The 21,118-nt window shown below is 45.4% G+C and overlaps 2 protein-coding genes across 2 annotated transcripts; one reads left to right on the top strand and one right to left on the bottom strand.

Moving 5' to 3' along the window:
• The first annotated feature begins 413 nt into the window (after window positions 1-413).
• Window positions 414-17,898, top strand: LOC117549386 (NLR family CARD domain-containing protein 3-like). Its single transcript, XM_034221257.1, has 9 exons — window positions 414-552; window positions 10,508-10,615; window positions 11,073-11,151; window positions 11,291-11,516; window positions 11,661-13,464; window positions 13,552-13,725; window positions 14,516-14,662; window positions 16,395-16,444; window positions 16,530-17,898. The coding sequence occupies exons 1-9, from the start codon at window positions 527-529 to the stop codon at window positions 17,066-17,068; spliced, it is 3,153 nt and encodes a 1,050-aa protein (XP_034077148.1). The 5' UTR covers window positions 414-526; the 3' UTR covers window positions 17,069-17,898.
• A 1,390-nt stretch (window positions 17,899-19,288) lies between these two features.
• Window positions 19,289-21,106, bottom strand: pink1 (PTEN induced kinase 1; the record flags this gene model as incomplete). Its single annotated transcript, XM_034221232.1, is given in 2 exon segments — window positions 19,289-20,171; window positions 20,876-21,106. Coding segments are annotated over 2 exon segments (495 nt in total), but the record flags the coding sequence as incomplete, so codon positions are not given.
• Window positions 21,107-21,118: the final 12 nt, after the last annotated feature.

Raw genomic sequence — 21,118 nt, 5'->3', positions numbered from 1 at the left:
TATGCCGCCGGGTCTGGCCACAGTTGCTAGCCCTGTTTATAATGATTGATCATGAAAGTGTTCTCAAAGCTGGTAAAGGTGCAGCTAGTTTGAATGACTTTGTATACTGCAGGGTAGCTGGTGGATTTACTCCAGGTGGAACTAAAGTCTGATTCAACACTTGATTAGATTTCACATCATTCATCTGTGAAGTAACTAAAGGTATTAAATACATGTAGTGGAGTAGAAGTACACCATTTACCTCTGATAGTGAAGTAGAAGTACAAAGAAGTATAACATGGAAATACTCAAGTAAAGTACCTCAAAATTGTACTTAACTACAATACTTGAGTAAATGTACTTAGTTTACACACAACTGCAGCTCAGCATGCACTGGTAACACTCAAACATCTGTGTGTTGAAGCCCAGACCTGGACCTGGACCTGGACCTGAACCTGGACCTGGACCTGGACCTGGACCTGGACCTGGACCTGGACCTGGACCTGGACCTGAGTCCCGCTGTGTTTCCTCAAAGAGTGACCGCTCAATGGAGCCTCAATCTGCTGATGGGAGGTAAGAATAAAACGGACTAAGGGTGGATATCAGGTTACTTACTTTTCATTTCCTCGCTCCAAAGTAGATTTTTCTGCGCCATCTTGAGTAGCGCCCCATTGCCCTTATTTGTGCCGGAGGACTGAGGAGCGATAATCGAGGAGCCACCAGACCATCCTCGGGTGAAATCTTCAGCACTCGCCCCGCCCCTTACTGCGTATCAGGTTCCGGTTATTTATTTGTACCCGTAGGTAGATTCTGTTTGCAGAGAAAAAGACAAGGGATCCGTCCTGACACTAAAAACAAACAACAGACACATCTCTAATAAAGGACTAGTAAAAGTACAAGTATACCCTGCTCAACCAAATCTCAAAATATTTAAAAAACATTTTAAGAAGGAAAACACTAGTACAAACATGGACATTCGAAATTCACAATTAAATAAATAAATAAAAATAGGCATCTGTGTGACGCTCCTATGATGTGTTAATGTGTGCAATAGCTGCTGGGATAAAACTGTTTTTATACCGCTTCGTTCTACTCCTTGGGACGACTAACCTCCGGCTCGAAGGAAGAAGCTTGAATTCTGAGTGCAGAGGGTGGGAGTCATCGTCTAATATGGAGCTGGATAACCGCTGTGACTGCCTGAGGTACAGCGTCTCCAGGTTTAGCTGTGGCTCACCAATCAGTCTGCTGGACCACTTTATGATCTGACTCAGAGAGTTCCTGCTCTTTAAAGTCAGGTTACCAAACCATGACATTAGTGAAAAAGACAGAATTGACTCGATAAAAGCACGATAAAACATAATCATCATGGTTTTGTCAATGTTAAAATAGGATAGTTTCCTAAGAGAGTACAAACGCTGGTGCCCCCTTTTGCACACAGCTTCACAGTTTGGATCAGAGCTCAATTTTGAGTCAATAATTGTCCCGAGATATTTGTATGATTGCGCAAATTCTACTTTCTGATTCTGGATTGTTAAGACTTCATGTATGTGGGGATGTCTTCTAAAATCAATGATCATGTCCTTGGTTTTGCTTATGTTCAGTTGTAGATAGGAATCCTCACACCACCTGACAAAGTCGTCAATGACAGGGCCGTGGCTGGTCTCATTGTCCTGGAGCCTACTAACAATTACAGAGTCATCTGCATACTTTAAAATAGTCCTATTTTCCCACCTACTTTGACACATATTAGTGTACTGTATAAATAATAGTGGTGAAAGGACACATCCTTGTGGGGAGCCAGTGGAGGAGCTGACTTGATCAGATAAGGTCCCATTCACCCTCACTCTTTGTGTCCTATTGGTTAAAAAATCAAGAATCCAGCCCATAAGATTATTGCTTATTTCAAATTGTTCTAAAAGTCTGCCAATTAGAATATGAGGTTGAATTGTGTTAAAAGCAGAGGAAAAATCAACAAATAAAAGTCTGGCATGAGATCCAATTCCCTCCAAGTGTTTAAAAAGTAAGTCAGATAAGGTGACAGTGGCATCCTCCACTCCTCTGTGTGGCCTGTAAGCAAACTGCATGGGATCGAGTGCATGCTCAGTCTTCCTTAACATTTCTGCTCTGACTACTTTTTCTAATGTCTTCATTAGAATTGATGTCAGTGCAACTGGTCTAAAATCGTTAAGAGTTTGGGCGCCTCTGGATTTGGGAACAGGGACTACCACAGCATCCTTCCAAACCTTTGGCACATGCTGTGTCTGTAAAGACATATTAAAAATGTAGTGGAACACAGGGCTAAGTTCTTTTGCGCAAGGTTTAAGTAAACGACCGCAGATGTTGTCAGGTCCATGACTCTTATTTACTTTCACTAAACGGAAGGCCTTTTCCACTTCCCTCTGATCTATGTTAAAATGCTTATTGTCTTCAAGTTTAAGCTTCAGTTCAGATATATTATTACTGAAATCAAATGTGTCAAATCGAGAAAAAAAGTGATTTAGGGCATTTGCAAACTCAACATCTGAATTAAAGCCATCCAGAGTCACATGGCAGCTATTCTTTGTTTCCCGGAGGCCTGTTATGGTTTTTATGCTACTCCAGACTGAGCCAAGGTTGTTTGCAGCCATTTTGTTTTGTAGTTCAGATTTAAAATTCTGTTTAGCTTTCAGAATTTATATTTTAAGTTCCCTATTAGCATCATGCAGATCAGAGGCACTTCCCTGTTTAAAAGCTTGGTTCTTTTTCTGAATGCTGGACTTAACCGCCTTGGTCACCCATGGTTTGTTATTAGGGTATATTTTAACTTGCGTACACGGAATAATCATGTCTTTACAAAAGGCTGTATATGAGCATGTTACATCAACAAGTTCATCCAAGTCGGCACCACAAGACTCTTTGAACATATCCCAATCAGTGCAGTCATAACATTCGTGCAAACAGGCTACAGATTCTTCTGTCCAGACATTTATGTCCTTTGTCAATGTTTTCTCTCGCTTCAAAACTGTTTTGTATATGGGCAGTAAATGCACACAGTTATGATCAGCAGAGCCCAGTGGGGGTAATGGGACTGACTTATAGGCTTCCTTTACTGACCCATAACACAGGTCTAATGTTGTATCCCGCCTGGTTGGACAGGAGACATATTGATAAAAGTTAGTGAGTGTCTTTTTAAGGGTCACATGGTTAAAATCCCCAAGTATAAAGTTTGATGCGTCAGGTGAAGTTGACTGCAGTTTTTGCACCAAATCAAAGACAGTGCTGGAGGCAGAGGTGGCATTTGCCCTGGGATGGATGTACACTATTGTTATAAAAACTTGGGGAAACTCACGGGGCAGGTAGAAGGGACGCAATGAAACAGATAAAAGTTCAACATCTGGGGTGCAAATGCGTTCTCTGACAGTCACAGAGCTACAGTACTGTTTGTTTACGTACAAACCCCCCTTGAGTTTTTCCTGTCACTTCCGCCTTTCGATCCAGACGAAAGGGAGCTCCAAAACCGTCAATAAACAGATCGTTGTCCTGGTTACAGTCTGTGAGCCATGTCTCAGTGAAGGCTAAAACACAGCTGTCCCTGAAATTCTTCTGAAACCGAACATTACCCTGAAGCTCTTCAACCTTGTTCCTCAGCGATTGAACGTTTCCCAGGATCATCGAGGGCAGAGGAATCCGAGGGAGCCGCTGCCTTCTAATGCGTAATCTTACGCCGCCGCGTTTACCCCGCTTTCTCCTCTGGTGCCCCGTTGCACCACAGGTTCAGTGGCGACTGGTCATTAGGGGCACAGCCCCACCTAGTGTCAGCAGAAAGTATTAAAATAATGATTACAACAAAATGCAAAAAATAAATTAAAAAATATATTAAATATATTTCAAGATCATGTTTAATCATCTGATTCGTCTGTACATTGCTGTTTTAGTCTGTGTTCTTCTAATTAGTGTCTACAGTGTGTGCCTATTGAGCTGTTTAGAGCCATGTGGGACAAAACCCGATCCTGCCCCTCCCTCTCACTGTCTAAGTGAACGGTGACTGTAAAAACTACACTGCGCATGCTCAGAGTATTGTCCTATTTAATGTGTGTGGCAAAACAATAATGACCATAGGGGCATAGAGCTGCCATCCCCACCATACGTCATCTCACATCATTCAGAGCTGATTGGCTGTAAGTACGTGTGCCGCGAAAAGTGTGGTGTGTGAAGAGGAGACGAGAGAGCTGCAGTGACGCATCCTAAAACCCGGAAGTAAGCTGCGCATGGCTTCCCTCGACAAAAAAGCAATGAGATTTCTCCTTAGGATTTTAGAAAATAGCTCAAAATAAGATCTGTGGGAAACAAACCTGTTAGATAAATGCACGTTTTGTTCAGCCGGATAATATCCACATGTCTACCCTACTTTTATCATTTTCGAATCATAAATCCATCATTTAGATTTATGATAGACTTTTGAAACTACAAGAACATAAGGAGGACTTTTACAAAAAAGTAATAGAGATTTTTGTCCAGAAGGATAGGCAAATGGACTTCATCTTCAAGTCAAGGTAAGACTGCAATTTTATTGAAAATGGGATCTTACTAAGAGAGAACAATTCAATATTTAAATGATACAATTACATTTTTGTTCTCTCTGAAGAACCAGCACCTCTCTGAAGAACCAGCACCTTACCGTGGTAGAGAGGTTTGTGTGCCCTGATGAACCTGGGGGCTGTGTTGTCTGGAACCTTGTGTTCCTGGTAGGGTTTCCCATGGCAAATTGGTCTCAGGCAAGGGGCCAGACTAAGATTGGTTCAAAAGACCTCATGAAAGACGATACAAGAAGTGAGGATACCCGGCCCGGAGGAAGCCCGGGGTCCCCTTCTGGAGCCAGGCCCAGAAGGAGGACTCGTCGGCGAGCGTCTGGTGGCCGGGCTTGCCACGGAGCCCGGCCGGGCCCAGCCCGAAAAGGCAACGTGGGCAACACCTCCGCTTCTCCGTCCCGCGGGCCCACCACCTACGGGAAACATCAATGGGGTCGGGTGCGCTGCCAGAAGGGTGGCAGTGAAAGCGGAGGGTCTCGACGGACCAGACCCGGGCGACAGAAGCTGGCTTTGGGGACGTGGAACGTCACCTCTCTGGGGGGGAAGGAGCCGGAGCTTGTGCGGGAGGTGGAGCGTTACCAGTTGGATCTGGTTGGGCTCACCTCTACGCACAGCGTCGGCTCTGGAACCTTACTTCTGGATAGGGGTTGGACTCTATTCTTCTCCGGAGTTGCTCAAGGTGTGAGGCGCCGGGCGGGTGTGGGGATACTCACAAGTCCCCGGTTAGGTGCTTCGTTGTTGGAGTTTACCCCAGTGGACGAGAGGGGTCGCCTCCCTACGCCTGCGGGTTATGGGGGGGGACAACTCTGACTGTTGTGTGTGCTTATGCACCCAACAGCAGTTCAGAGTATACGGCCTTCTTGGAGACCCTGGAAAGAGTCCTGTATGGGGCTCCTGAAGGGGACTCTTTAATCTTGCTGGGAGACTTCAACGCACATGTGGGCAATGATGGAGACACTTGGAGGGGCGTGATTGGGAGGAACGGCCCCCCTGATCTGAACCGGAGTGGTGGTTTGTTACTGGACTTCTGTGCTAGTCATGGATTGGCCATAACAAACACCATGTTCGAACATAAGGATGCTCATAAGTGTACGTGGTACCAGAGCACCCTAGGCAGAAGGTCCATGATCGATTTCGTTATCGTATCATCGGACCTGAGGCCGTATGTTTTGGACACTCGGGTAAAGAGAGGGGCGGAGTTGTCAACTGATCACCATCTGGTGGTGAGTTGGGTCGAGTGGCGGGGGAAGCCTCTGGATAGACCTGGTAAGCCCAAACGTGTAGTTCGGGTGAACTGGGAACGTCTGGAGGAGGCCCAAGTTCAGGAGGCCTTCAACTCACACCTCCGGCGGAGCTTTTCGGGCATTCCTGTGGAGGTTGGGGACATTGAACAAGAGTGGTCGGTGTTCAAAGCCTCTATTGCCGAAGCCGCGGCGGGGAGCTGTGGTCTCAAGGTCCTAGGTGCCTCAAGGGGCGGTAACCCTCGAACCTCCTGGTGGACACCGGTGGTCAGGGAAGCCGTCCGACTGAAGAAGGAGGCCTTCAGGGATTTGTTATCCCGGGGGACTCCCGAGGCAGTTGCAAGGTACCGACAGGCCCGAAGGGCAGCAGCCTCATCCGTGGCCGAGGCAAAGCAGCGGGTGTGGGAGAAGTTCGGAGAAGACATGGAGAAGGACTTTCGGGCGGCACCAAAGTTGTTCTGGAAAACTGTCCGACACCTCAGGAGGGGGAAGCAGGGAACCATCCAAGCTGTGTACAGTAAGGATGGGACGTTGTTGACCTCAACTGATGGAGTGTTAGGGCGTTGGAAGGAACACTTTGAGGAACTCCTGAACCCGACAACTCCGCCCTCTATGTTAGAGGCAGAGCTGGAGTATGACGGGGGATCAACACCAATCTCCCGGGGGGAGGTCACTGAGGTCGTCAAACAACTCCACAGTGGCAAAGCCCCGGGGGTGGATGAGATCCGCCCGGAAATGCTGAAGGCTCTGGGTGTTGAGGGACTGTCATGGTTGACACGTCTCATCAACGTTGCGTGGAAGTCGGAAACAGTACCGAAGGAGTGGCAGACCGGGGTGGTGGTTCCCCTATTTAAAAAGGGGGATCAGAGGGTGTGTGCCAATTACAGAGGCATCACACTACTCAGCCTCCCCGGGAAAGTTTACTCTAAGGTACTCGAAAGGAGGGTCAGGCCGATTGTCGAACCTCAGATTGAGGAGGAACAATGCGGATTCCGTCCTGGTCGTGGAACGACGGATCAGCTTTTTACTCTTGCAAGGATCCTGGAGGGGGCCTGGGAGTACGCTTATCCGGTCTACATGTGTTTTGTAGACTTGGAGAAGGCGTATGACCGAGTTCCCAGGGAGTTACTGTGGGAGGTGCTGCGGGAGTATGGGGTGAGGGGGTCTCTACTCAGGGCAATCCAATCTCTGTACTCCCAAAGCGAGAGCTGTGTCCGGGTCCTCGGCAGTAAGTCGGACCCATTTCCGGTGAGGGTTGGCCTCCGCCAGGGCTGCGCTTTGTCACCAATCCTGTTTGTAATATACATGGATCGGATTTCGAGGCGTAGTCATGGGGGAGGGGGTCTGCAGTTCGGTGGACTAAGGATTGCACCACTGCTTTTTGCAGATGATGTGGTTCTAATGGCTTCATCGGTCTGCGACCTTCAGCACTCACTGGATCGGTTCGCAACCGAGTGTGAAGCGGCTGGGATGAGGATCAGCACCTCCAAATCTGAGGCCATGGTTCTCAGCAGGAAACCGATGGACTGTCCACTCCAGGTAGGGAATGAGTCCTTACCCCAAGTGAAGGAGTTCAAGTATCTCGGGGTCTTGTTCTCGAGTGAGGGAACAATGGAGCGTGAGATGGGCCGGAGAATCGGAGCAGCGGGAGCGGTACTGCAGTCGCTTTACCGCACCGTTGTGACGAAAAGGGAGCTGAGCCAGAAGGCAAAGCTCTCGGTCTTCCGGGCCATTTTCGTTCCTACCCTCACCTATGGTCATGAAGGATGGGTCATGACCGAAAGAACGAGATCGCGGATACAAGCGGCCGAGATGGGTTTTCTCCGCAGGGTGGCTGGTGTCTCCCTTAGGGATAAGGTGAGAAGTTCGGTCATCAGGGAGGGACTCGGAGTTGAGCCGCTCCTCCTTCGTGTCGAAAGGAGCCAGTTGAGGTGGTTCGGGCACCTAGTTAGGATGCCACCTGGGCGCCTCCCTAGGGAGGTGTTCCAGGCACGTCCAGCTGGGAAGAGACCAAGGGGTAGACCTAGGACCAGGTGGAGGGATTATATCTCTTCGCTGGCCTGGGAGCGCCTTGGTCCCAGTCAGAGCTGGTTGATGTCGCCAGGGAAAAGAAAGTTTGGGGCTCTCTGCTGGAACTGCTACCCCCGCGACCCGACCACGGATAAGCGGGAGAAGATGGATGGATGGATGGAATTACATTTTTTGGGTATCCTTTTGTTGAACTGTCTGTTTAAAATTAATCGAAGCATCAGACTAAAGAGGCTTTTGAAAATAATATTATATTTTGATTTAGGTCAAAATATAATATTTGTCAACCTGAAGAGTCAGTGCCTCACCAGCCATGAACCTCATTGCAGAAGCTTATAGACATCTAAGTTTTTTGTGCCCCACCACTTTTGTACATATAGAAACGCCACTGCACAGGTTTCATTTGGATTTCTCCGAATAATGTCCGGTAACTGTAACGTGGTTTCTATCACGCGAGCCAGACTTGTCATGTTCAGTTGCAGCAGCACATCTCTGGTGTACTGTGTCCTCTCCCGGATGACAGCCCCATTGACATCACATGCCAAACATTGAAGCAATACGATCCACAGAATCACAGAATAAAGAATGTCCATTTTGACTAGTGGCGCAGGGAACATTCAATCATACAGACGCTTTATCGAATAGGTCGGTGGCGCATTAAAAACCTTTAAAAAAACACAAAACAAACTAAACGAAGGACACCAAACTTTTCCCTGCCGGTCGCAGCGTGCGCATGCGCCCAGTGTAGATGGCCACTAACTAACAGGGTCTGTGTATCGCTCACTGATTGGACTCAGTGGAATCAAGGGGTAAGACGCAAGGAAAATACGCAAGTGAGGGACGCAAGGATTGAGGTTAAGAATAGTGAGATGCAGCCTAAAAGCCATTTGAGTTAGTTGTTGTCTGTGTTAAGCTTTTCCGTGTAACCTTCATGAAATCCTGGTTATTAGCGACTTCGATGGGCGCTAACCTGTTAACCTTTTTTTCACAAAACTGTGTCTCAGGGCTTCTTCACATTTAACAACCTATTAATGTGTCATACCCACTTAATGGGAAGAAACTCAGCCAACTGACGATACGAACCATTTTTACCGTAACAAAACACAAGTCTCACAAGAAGCGTCTAAATGAGCCCTGAGCGAAAGAATGCTAACGCACTTAGCACATAACTCATGGTAGAAAAACGTATACTTATCGGATCTGCACAAACAAGACATTAGCTAGCAAGCTTAGATTCCACAGATTCTAGGGGTATAAGTATCATCACTGAGCGATCAAAACTCGCGGTATGGGAAGCGAACCCAGACAACACACAACGTAGCTTTACGGAGCAAAATCGGGAAATATGTCTTACCTTTTGCTGTTTCTGATCAAAAGTTGTCTTCAATGGCATTAAAATGATAACAACGCTGCTGAAGGTTAATCCACAGGTTAATCCAATGTGTCTGTGTCACTTTGAAATGATTACGGATAATCCATCATCATATTTTTGTCAATAACGGAGATTTCATATTAGCTGCTACGAGTGTATGACAGCTTCCGGTTTTGCGCATTCTGGCTACGCATCACTCATTCACCAATGGGTAATGTTTAGATGGATTTTAGGAACTTCCCCTCGATTCTATTGGCTCTAACGGTTAAAAAGAGGTGTCAATCATCAAAATCGACCGAGGGGGGCCAGATATGGAAAATCCACCCAAATGACCCCAGAAGTGTTTTTTTTTCTAAATCTCTCTAAAAAAGTCAAAGGTCACTTGTTTTGCATCAATCTTGATACAGGGTACTTATTATATGTTATAGTTTGGATTCCTAAAGCTTTTAGTCTACTATACCATCATTCAAGGGTGGTTTTCACTATAAGTAATGGTTTATTTTTGGACGGACACAATAATTTACATGTTTTTACTATGTTCAATCTGAAATTACTTTAAAATAAAAACATCTATATTGATTCTGACTTTTCTACATCCAACTCACAGGTTTATCATTGCTTTGAGAAAAAAGACGATTAATTTACTCCTTTTAGAAGTGAAGTTATGGTCATTTGTTCTGGGAATGTCATTTTCGAGCCTGAGACCTGAAAAACAGGCTCAGGGCTTAACAGGTTAAGTGAACTGCAGTTAGCATCCTGGGCACGAACTCAGTGACGTTCTCTACTAAAGACAGATGTTTTTACGTTAGCTTCACACTGCTGGCTGTAGGGCAGCTGAAGAGACGCGAGGCTCTTTGTAGATTAACTTCACGTCTTTATGATTTACTCTGAACATCTTCCCGAGTCCTTCACATAGAGAGCAGTCCACCGGCTGATAGAGGACACTCAGAAATTCTGGAAGGTTCATCTGTTGGGCAACACAGAGCGATTTATACCATTACATTGGAAAGAGTGACTTTAGAGTTAACATATTTTCATCAGTTTTTCTCCAGCGGTTCAATGTATGGGCGGTGGTGGCAAAGTCCGTAGGGACTTGGCTTGGGAACCAGAGAGTCACCGGTTCAAGACCCCAGAAGACCAAGTGCTACCCAGGTGTCCCTGAGCAAGGCAGCGTTCCCTACACTGCTCCCCGGGCCCGTACATATGGCAGCCCACTGCTCCTAACACTAGGATGGATCAAATGCAGAATGTACATTTCCCCTCTGTGGGACGATGAAGAGCTCCTTCTTCTTCTCTTGATGCATCTGTTTCTGTTTCAGGGTCCAGCAGCAGAGACCAGACTCTCCCAGCTGTCTGTCCCTAAAGAGCGACCGGTCGAAGGACGACTTCATGAACTTTAAAGGACGACCTCCATCTGCTGATCAGAAGTAAGCTGTAACTCACAGTAAGAGTCCGGTTATGATAGAATAAAACCAGTTTCTATAAAGTCTTGTCCGACCCCTTCTCTTGTCCAAAGTGTTTAGTTGTGAACGTCCACACTGGGAGGTGAACCCTGACCCCTGCTATGGTGCTGGAGGTGGAGCTGGGGGGGTAATGGGGGCTGGTGTAAGAACTGTCCCTAGGTCTTTCCTTTCCCTGATGAACAGCTGTTAGCCAGCTGCAGAGTCCAGTATCTATCCACACAGCCACGTTTCAGGAAGACCAGAATGAAGGATGGACAGAATCCTCTGGTCTTCAACAGTAGCTGGAAATAAATATTCCTGTAGTGCAAAGTTCCCGCTGACGCACAGGACCACCAGCCTGTTTCCCTGTCCTCCTTTACCCTGAGTGTGTCTCTGCGTGGACAGACATAATGTGAGCTAATGCTTCATGATTCCTCCACAGAGGGGACCAGGAGAGCTCGGAGGTTCCCGGTGGTCAGTCTGCCCAGCAGCATCAGACACAGCTGGACTCCATATTTACGGTGAGTGCATGTACTAAAGATACTTGACCTCTCTTCTGTTCACAGTCATCTCCATGCTGCACTTTCAGAGAGTCAGTCTGTCCGGATCTGATGTTTGGATCCATGGTTTATAGTTTGTGTCGTTCATGTGATGTTCCAGCTGCTGGAGGACCACATCGTCACCTATGTGAAGAGCGAGCTGAAGAAGGTCCAGAAGGCTCTGAGTTCAGATTACCCAGAAGGCTTAGAGAGTCAGAGTGAAGATGAGGAGGTGTTGGATGCTGAGGATGAAGAGCAGAGGAGGAGCAGAGAGGCATTTCTGAACATCACACTGCACTTCCTGAGGAGCATGAAGCAGGAGGAGCTGGCTGACCGTCTGCAGAGCGGTAAGAGGGTTTCTATAGAGATTTAACACTCTGGATAAATGTCTCATCTGCTGATGTCTCAAGGGATCAACATATATCCATATTTCATTCAGAGAACCAGAGTTACAGTGTGACCAGATGATCTTTTGTTGTGTGTTTTTTCAGGACTAATAACTGGAGTGTGTCAGCGTAAACTTAAATCCACCCTGAAGGAGAGGTTCCAGTGTGTGTTTGAGGGCATTGCTAAAGCAGGAAACCCAACCCTTCTGAACCAGATCTACACAGAGCTCTACATCACAGAGAGGGGGTCTGCAGAGGTCAATGATGAACATGAGGTCAGACAGATTGAAACAGCATCCAGGAAACCAGACAGACCAGAAACAACCATCAGACAAGAAGACCTCTTTAAAGCCTCACCTGGAAGAGATGCACCAATCAGAGCAGTGCTGACAAAGGGAGTGGCTGGCATTGGGAAAACAGTCTTAACACAGAAGTTCACTCTGGACTGGGCTGAAGGCAAAGCCAACCAGGACATCCAGTTCATATTTCCATTCACCTTCAGAGAGCTGAATGTGGTGAGAGAGAACAAGTACAGCTTGGTGGAACTTATTCATCACTTCTTCTCTGAAACCAGAGACGCAGGAATCTGCAGGTTTAATCAGTTCTCGGTTGTGTTCATCTTTGACGGTCTGGATGAGAGTCGACTTCCTCTGGACTTCCTCAACACTGAGATCCTGACTGATGTCACAGAGTCCACCTCAGTGGATGTGCTTCTGACAAACCTCATCAGGGGGAACCTGCTTCCCTCTGCTCGCTTTTGGATAACCACACGACCTGCAGCAGCCAATCAGATCCCTCCTGAGTGTGTGGACATGGTGACAGAGGTCAGAGGGTTCACTGACCCACAGAAGGAGGAGTACTTCAGGAAGAGATTCAGAGATCAGGAGCAGGCCGACACCATCATCTCCCACATCAAGACCTCACGAAGCCTCCACATCATGTGCCACATCCCAGTCTTCTGCTGGATCTCTGCTTCAGTTCTGGAGGAGGTGTTGAAAACCAGAGAAGCAGGAGAGCTGCCCAAGACCCTGACTGAGATGTACATCCACTTCCTGGTGGTTCAGTCCAAAGTGAAGAACATCAAGTATGATGGAGGAGCTGAGACGGATCCACACTGGAGTCCAGAGAGCAGGAAGATGATGGAGTCTCTGGGGAAACTGGCTTTTGAGCAGCTGAAGAAAGGCAACCTGATCTTCTATGAGTCCGACCTGACAGAGTGTGGCATCGATATCAGAGCAGCCTCAGTGTACTCAGGAGTGTTCACACAGGTCTTCAGAAAGGAGAGAGGACTGTACCAGGACAAGGTGTTCTGCTTCGTCCATCTGAGCGTTCAAGAGTTTCTGGCTGCTCTTCATGTCCATCTGACCTTCATCACCTCTGGAGTCAACCTGCTGGCAGAAGAACCAACAACCTCCTGGCTGCTTAAAGTCTTCAGACCCAAACCTGAACTAACACATCTCTACCAAAGTGCTGTGGACCAGGCCTTACAGAGTCCAAACGGACACCTGGACTTGTTCCTCCGCTTCCTCGTGGGTCTTTCACTGCAGACCAATCAGAAACTCCTACGAGGCCTGCTGACACAGACAGGAAGGGGCTCAGAGATCAACCAGGAAACAGTCCGGTACATCAAGAAGAAGATAGATGAGGATCTGTCTGCAGGGAGAAGCATCAACCTGTTCCACTGTCTGAATGAACTGAATGATCGTTCTCTAGAGAAGCAGATCCAACAGTCCCTGAGTTCAGGAAGTCTCTCCACAGAGAATCTGTCTCCTGCTCAGTGGTCAGCTCTGGTCTTCATCTTACTGTCATCAGGAGAAGATCTGGACGTGTTTGATCTGAAGAAATACTCTGCTTCAGAGGAGGCTCTTCTGAGGCTGCTGCCAGTGGTCAAAGCCTCCAACAAAGCTCTGTAAGTTCAGAGATCATTTGATTTAGTGAATCAGTTATTAATACACTGCTGTCCTCTGAATAACTGTTGTCCTCATCGTCTCCTCAGGCTGAGTGGCTGTAACCTGTCAGAGAGAAGCTGTGAAGCTCTGTCCTCAGTCCTCAGCTCCCAGTCCTCTAGTCTGAGAGATCTGGACCTGAGTAACAACGACCTGCAGGATTCAGGAGTGAAGAAGCTTTCTGCTGGACTGAAGAGTCCACACTGTGAACTGAAGACTCTCAGGTCAGAGACCAGTACAGTTTGACTTAGTCAACAATCAGCCATGCTGTTGTGGTGTGGGAATACCATCCTCAATAACATCATTCAAGAGAAACGCGACACAATATATCTGTCACAATTCACAAAATGGTTATTGGCACAAACTTCTTTAAAGTTAAAAAACATCCCCCCTTGTGACACACAGAAACAAAACAAAGGGCTGGGCCCCTCACTAGAGGTGAGGTATATTGCCTCATAGCTCAATCAAATGTAGGTAAATTATTCTTGATACTTGAATATGCTTTATGAAAAACACAGCCTGCATCTCAGCTCTCCAGAGGGTTTACTTTACTTTGTTGGCGGCTCATCCGTTAACACAGAACTCTCAGATTGATTATAATAAGGAGAAATAGGAAGGGTTTGTAAAGCAAATAAGTTATTGGGCTGGGCTTTTTCTTTTTACCAACTAACTAAATGTTTTCAACTTTAATTGACTGAATTTATTTGTAAATTGGACTTATGAACACGTGAATACTTCTGTTTGATATATATATATATATATACATTTAAGAAGTACAATATAAGAAAAGCACACGTTTCTCTCTAGTCTTTGTTCACATTATTCTCTATTCCTTTGTTGTATAATCTGTTCATATCAATAAGACCCTTACCATGGCTGTCCAGTTGAACTGTGAAGCAGTGACTGGAGTTTTAGGTGTAGAGATGACCCAGAGGTGATGCAGTAATAAGCCCCCCCCCCCCCTTCCAGTCCTGGACCCTCAGATGATCTGACGGCTTGTTTGTGTGTCTGCAGGCTGTCAGGCTGTCTGATCACAGAGGAAGGCTGTGATGCTCTGGCCTCAGTTTTAAACCCCTCCCATCTGAGAGAGCTGGACCTGAGCTACAATCATCCAGGAGCCTCAGGGGGGAGGCTGCTGTCTGCTGGACTGGACACGCTCAGGTATGGAGAGGCACTCAGTCTGATAGAGGAGGTAGAAACTGGCTCCTATGACCTGAAACACCCAGAGCTGATAGACCCTGACTCTTCACACTGTCTGCCGTCAGCTGTAAGCATCAAACACAAATGTTCCACAACTGAGAGGAGACCCCCCCTCAGTGGGTCAATGTTCATCGTGGAACCACCAACAGAAACAGAGTGGGGGGGTTTCAATGTTCACACAGATTTAGCACAGGAAGTGACATCATGAATAAATAAACTGATTCATTTCCAGATGTTTTATTCTGAGTCCTAGCAAACGGCCAATCAGAAGAACCTCGTCTGCAATGAAAATAATGATTTATTAGTTTCAGTGTTGGGAGTAACGTGTTACAGTAATCAGATTACATTTGTCTGTAACGCGTTACTGTTGGTTCAGCAGTAATTACATTAGATAAGAGAAGATAGTACTTTATTGATACTAAGCACAAAATGATCTCGTGACCTGCGTTACGTTAAGGTCTTTAACTTTCTGCATAACGGGAGGACAGAAAAATAAATCAAACGCCCTTTTTCTCTCGCGCTACACTCGCGAGATGGCAGAGTTTCATAGCAGAGATAAACAGGCGCAGCAAACATCGTGGAGGACGTGTTGCCCGTTTCATTACATCCATGGTTTCCACGGTGGAATCACCATCTTTCTGAAAACATATTGAGCCAGAAATACGAAACAGGCGGGCTCCACCTATCGGGTCAGATCAGTCTCACAAATAAATAAATGCACACAGAAGGAAACACAAATGTAATTCCTGATTTATATATAAATGTCTCCACATTAATGCACGCACAAAAACTTATCATTTTATAAATGTAAAAAAGTTTCACAAATATATTTCTGATCCACAAACAAATAGTTACATCACAAACATATTTGAGTGTTGTTACATTTATATAAAAAACGCTTTCTGTGTGAATCTCTGGATTTTTGAGACTCCTCCTCGCCGCTAGATTCACTCATACATTTTTTAAGAGGCGAGTGTCTTCGGCCAATCAGATGTCTGCTTCATTTTAAGCCAATCACATGCGTGTGTCCCCTCGAGGGTGTGTTTAATGCGTTTGCAACGTAGCGTAACATCAGAGTCTGGGGCCTCAAATCCAGAGAGATTCACACAGAAAGCGTTTTTTATATAAATGTAACAACACTCAAATATGTTTTTGATGTAACTATTTGTTTGTGGATCAGAAATATATTTGTGAAACTTTTTTACATTTATAAAATGATATGTTTTTGTGCTTGCATTGAAATATGTGTGTGGAGACATTTATATATAAATCCAGAATTACATCTGTGTTTCCTTCTGTGTGCATTTATTTATTGTGAGACTGATCTGACCCCATAGCCATCAGACAGGAACACTTTAGCAAACTACCTGGAGCAGAGTTATGATGGAACCTGAGCTAAAGAAAACATGATGTTCAAACAAAGAGACAGAAAAACTACAAAACAAACTGAAAAGTATAAAACAGATTCAGGAATCAGAAATGAAGACAAAAGATAAATTTGAAGCGCACAGTGAACCAAAGAGAAACCCATATTTCCTGATGCACACAAACGCTGCACACAGGAAGCATGCCCCCACCTGATCAACACCTGGAGAGGAGATCATAGACATCATGAAAGAGATGTTTCTGGAGGCAGACTGAGGTGGACATATCAGATCCTTTAAAGACTAACTGACCCCCCCTCTGCTTTCAGCCTGGAGCCTGCTGCAGTCCGGTTCTTGAGGCCAGGAGGTCTCAGGAAGTGTAAGTGTGTTTTTAATCATGATCTTCACACTGGGACATCACAGGTACTTTAATAATCTTTAATACCGGCTGTGTCTCTCATCAGATTCCTGTGGACTCACACCGGACTCAAACACAGTGAACAGAAACCTCAGACTGTCTGACAACAACAGGAAGGTGACACGTGTGAGAGAGGAGCAGAAATATCCTGATCATCCAGAGAGGTTTGACTCCTGGTTTCAGCTGATGTGCAGAGAAGCTCTGATTGGTCGCTGTTACTGGGAGGTCGAGTGGAGCGGAGGGGTTTCTATATCAGTGACTTACAGAGGAATCAGGAGGAGAGGAGACAGTGAGGACTGTGGATTTGGAGGGAATGATCAGTCCTGGAGTCTGGAGTGCTCTGGTGGTGGTTACTCTGTCAGGCACAATAAGAGAGAAACACTCATCTCCTCCTCTTCCTCTCGTAGAGTAGCAGTGTATCTGGATCATCCTGCTGGCTCTCTCTCCTTCTACAGAGTCTCCTCAGACACACTGACCCACCTCCACACCCTCAGAACCACATTCACTGAACCTCTCTATGCTGGGGTTGGGCTCTATTTCTGGCCACCTGGTTCCTCAGTGTCTCTTTGCTCTCTGCAGGAATGACGCCCCCCCCCCCCAGCGTTTGTGTTCTTTTTAAATAAATCTAAATGTTGAGATTTCAGAAAATAAAAGTTTCTCAAAAAGAAGTCAGAAATGTAAGATTTTAAGAAAACTCTCAAAACAAAAGTCAGTATTTGCTAAGATGAAACTCAGAAAGAGGTTGAAGAACAACAGGAAGTCCATTCTGATTTATTTCCACACGGAGGCTTTTATTCTGAAACTGCAGGAAAACCTACATTTATCCCAAAGTCTTCCCACCACCTGTAGTTTGTGAACACGTGACATCACTTCAGTTTGAATGGCAGCAGCAAAGGGTTACTGAGGCTCGTTGAGAACAGGTCATAGTGACGAGTTCAACCACTTCTGCAGAATGTAATATATGATGGAAATAAACTAACATATAATAACGTCTAAAGTGCAAACGTGAACATAAAGTGCAAACCACAGCGTGCATGCATTTGTGCTCAATGACCGGCTTCCCTGTGAATATTTTAAATATAACGTGGCCCTACCCAGCAGTCTGGGCGGCTCAGAGTGCAGCTTTTATTTCAATGCTCGCTTTTTACTCTCATGCAAACATGGTCATTACTTTTTAAGAAGTGTCAGATTCGCCTTATTTGCATTTAGAAACTAATATTCCCTAAAGAACACGATGATGTTTGAATGAACACGGCTGCTTCTGGGGTGAATGTAAACCTCTGATCTGGGTTAGATGGGTTTACTAACAGACCAATAGCATGATGATTGTCTCTTCATTAACACTCATGTGCTTTCAATGTAAGCAGCTGATCTAATTAATAAAGTCTGTGTGTTGAGTCGGACTCGTGGCCTGTCTTTGTCTCAGTTTGATGACTTCTTCCATTCTAGAGAGGATCAGAAATACATGGAGACACAATTTGGAGATTTTTAGAAATAATTCAGAATTATGAGAGAAAAGTCCAAATTTTGAAATTTTGAGAAAAAAAGTCAGAATTTCGACATTTTGATTTTTCACAGGGCGATCAAAGTCAATATTGAGATTTTGAGAACATTTTAGAATTTTTAGACAAAATTCAGGATTTTTAGATTTTTAGAAAAAAGTCAGCATTTTGAGAAAAAAGTCAGAATTTGGAGAGAAAGTCTGTGTTTTGAGTCGGACTCGTGGCCTGTCTTTGTCTCAGTTTGCTGGTTTATTTATAAATACTTTTATTTTCTCTAATGTGCAATGCCTTGTCTTTTTATGCCGCTGCAACGCAAACATTTCCCAAATTGGGATCAATAAAGTACTTCTTATCTTATCGTATCCAACTAATGTTAATGCAAGGTGAGGATCCTCTTGTTTGGTGTTGTTTAGAGTCGGAGAGGTCCTGATAATTTATTCCGGTAAATTACTCTGACCTCCTAATTGACCTGACCGAAGTTATTGAGTCTATGTAAGGTTGCTGCTTGGCTCAGATCCACCAACGTCAGCAAGATCTCACCTCTATTAACTCCCCGAAGAACCAGGTTCAATGAACTGCTGTTTCAATTCAGACAACTCTTTTTTAATCTGTTTAAGGGATCCCGAAGGATTTTGATATCAGTAAATGGAGTGTGCTCCTACCTAAGTGTGTGTGGCAGGGTGCAATCTTACCTTTGAAGCAGGAGAGGAGGGCACAGGTGTCTTTTAAGTTATCCCAGTCCAAAAGGTGGGATCAGTTTATTTGAAGAAAAATAGGTCCAAACTAATACAGGGTTTTTACCTTCTCTCTTTACAACATTATAATCATACTAAAAAAATGGTGCTGTGATCATGTTCAAATATGAAACTTTAATTCACAGTCTTACATTTATTACCAAAATGTTTTAATTTCAACTGCCCAATTCAGTTGTGACATTTTAAAATCTCCCGATAGAATTTAGAGGTATTTCCTCATAAAAAGACCGGTGACAATAAAAAGCGCATTCAACTTTTCATTCACCAAATCAATTCACATCAGTTTCATACCTTTTTTTCCGACACAGACGGCGGGTATAACATTCAAAAACCCATTCCTATCCGCATTAATTCGGAGGAAGATTCCTCACAGGTGGCGGTTCTAATATTCATACACTTTTTCCGACACAGACGGCGGATTAACATTCAAAAACCCATACCTGTCCGCAATAATTCGGAGGAAGATTTCCTCACAGGTGGCGGGTTATAATATTCACAAACACATCTCTCATCAAATCATTCCACTCAGCCAACAACCAAGAAATTCGAGAGATATTTACCAAGTGTGAGAGAACCTTTACCGAGAGCTATTAACCCAGCTCTGAAGGACAAAGCCTACCGGGAGAGAGTCTACCAGGGGAAACCCCCCTCTCTCTCGCGCTCTCTCAAAAAACCAGTCTCTTTATGCTCAAAAAACTGGATCGAAACCCCAAAAAAACAAACTCCTCCTCTACACCCAATTTGTGGAAAACTGGGCATGGCCTCTAATGTACAAGGCTGGACATGACCCGACATGTTCTATGGCTATCATAACCAACTTTTTGACGCCTCAATGTTTTTCTCCTTCAGTCAGGAGCCCCCCTCCCTGTGAACTGCTGTCACAGGAGAGGGAAAAAACGGCCTACTCTCTTATCAGAGACACCCATAAATCATAGACCTTACACACTCAACCTAAACAAACCACTTTGTTTTGCTTATGCTGTAAATATAGAAAAACCTAAAATATGAAGCATTCTCATTATGGGTTCATACAAGAATATAATTGATCATATATGATTTATAATAAACTTTTGTTTTAAGTATTCACTTCATATATGATTTATAATTAACTTTCGTTTTAAGTATTCACTTCATATTGAGATCTCAACAGTGTGAAGGTGAGTCTAATCAGACGCCGCTGCCCCCCCCCCCCCGGCCGTACAGCAGGAACCCCCCCGCGGTGCGAAGCTCCTCCAGATCCAGGTTGGACAGGAAGCTCCTCTGAAGCTCCGCCTCCACCGTGCACCCTCCCGGTCCGCTGCACCCCCCCAGCAGCACCACGGCCGACTGACACAGCAGCCAATCAGAGAGCTTCCTCAGGTCGGATAGAGCCCGCCCCCCACCCCACAGGCTCAGGTGAAGCATGTTAGCGGCGACACGAGCGCTGGGCCGCTGCAGAAGAGAGTAAAAAACAGGTGGTTAATGCACAGCCTGTTATAATATCTGTTGGGAACATCCTGAATGCACTCTTCCAATATGAGAGTAACATGATGACAAAGGTATCCCAACTGTAGCTGTGAACATGACAGGATGTGTGATTACCTAGAAGAGCATCAGGACTGTTTGAGGCATATGATAGCTATGTGATTAACATGATGATTCAGCCTCTATGGAGAGAGACATCAAGCATGCTCATTTCTGACGTGGAGCTAACCTGAAGTAAACATTGAATACTGCTTTCTATTCCTCCATCTTGTGACTGTGTAACTCCCTCTCTTGGATATCAGCATGTGAAGGACACTGTTCAGGAACTAGCTGATGCTCTGTATGTGATGACTCCTTCCTTTCTGGAGAGGATCACAAACACATGGATCCTGAGGTTGAAGCTCAAGCCGGGCACCAGTGAGAGTTTTAGAATTCTCCTGATGAGATCTAATCTCTTTTTTTGTATTATTATTTTTTTAAAGCTAGACCCAGAATCATCTCTTTAGTAACAGCTGAAAGAGAGGGAGATGAGGCTAGAATGATCTGTTTGGTAATTTGAGCAAAACACTTCATAGACATGTTTTTTATATATTTTTATATATCTGAGACCTATAATATATGCCTAAAAGTAGTATGATAGGAGACCTTTAATATATATCTGTATATATCACCTTGCTGGGGCTCCTCCTGAGCAGCAGCTGAATCACCAGCTGCACGTCAGCAGGTGCAGCTGGGGGGGGAGGTGGCAGCTGCGTCTCCTCGTAGCTCCGGCTCTGCAGCCCCCCCGCTCCGTAGAAAGGGTTTTTCTCCCCAAAGATCTCGTAGGCGACGGCGCCGACCGCCCAGCCGTCCGCCTTCCTGTAGTCGATCACCGAGGTCCGGCCTGGGGAGGCACTGGACACCTGGGGGGGCGG

This window comes from Gymnodraco acuticeps, unplaced genomic scaffold (genome assembly GCF_902827175.1).
Source record: "Gymnodraco acuticeps unplaced genomic scaffold, fGymAcu1.1, whole genome shotgun sequence".
Taxonomy (NCBI): domain Eukaryota; kingdom Metazoa; phylum Chordata; class Actinopteri; order Perciformes; family Bathydraconidae; genus Gymnodraco; species Gymnodraco acuticeps.
Note: the sequence above shows the minus strand (reverse complement) of the source record. Positions and strands in the feature narration are given on the sequence as shown.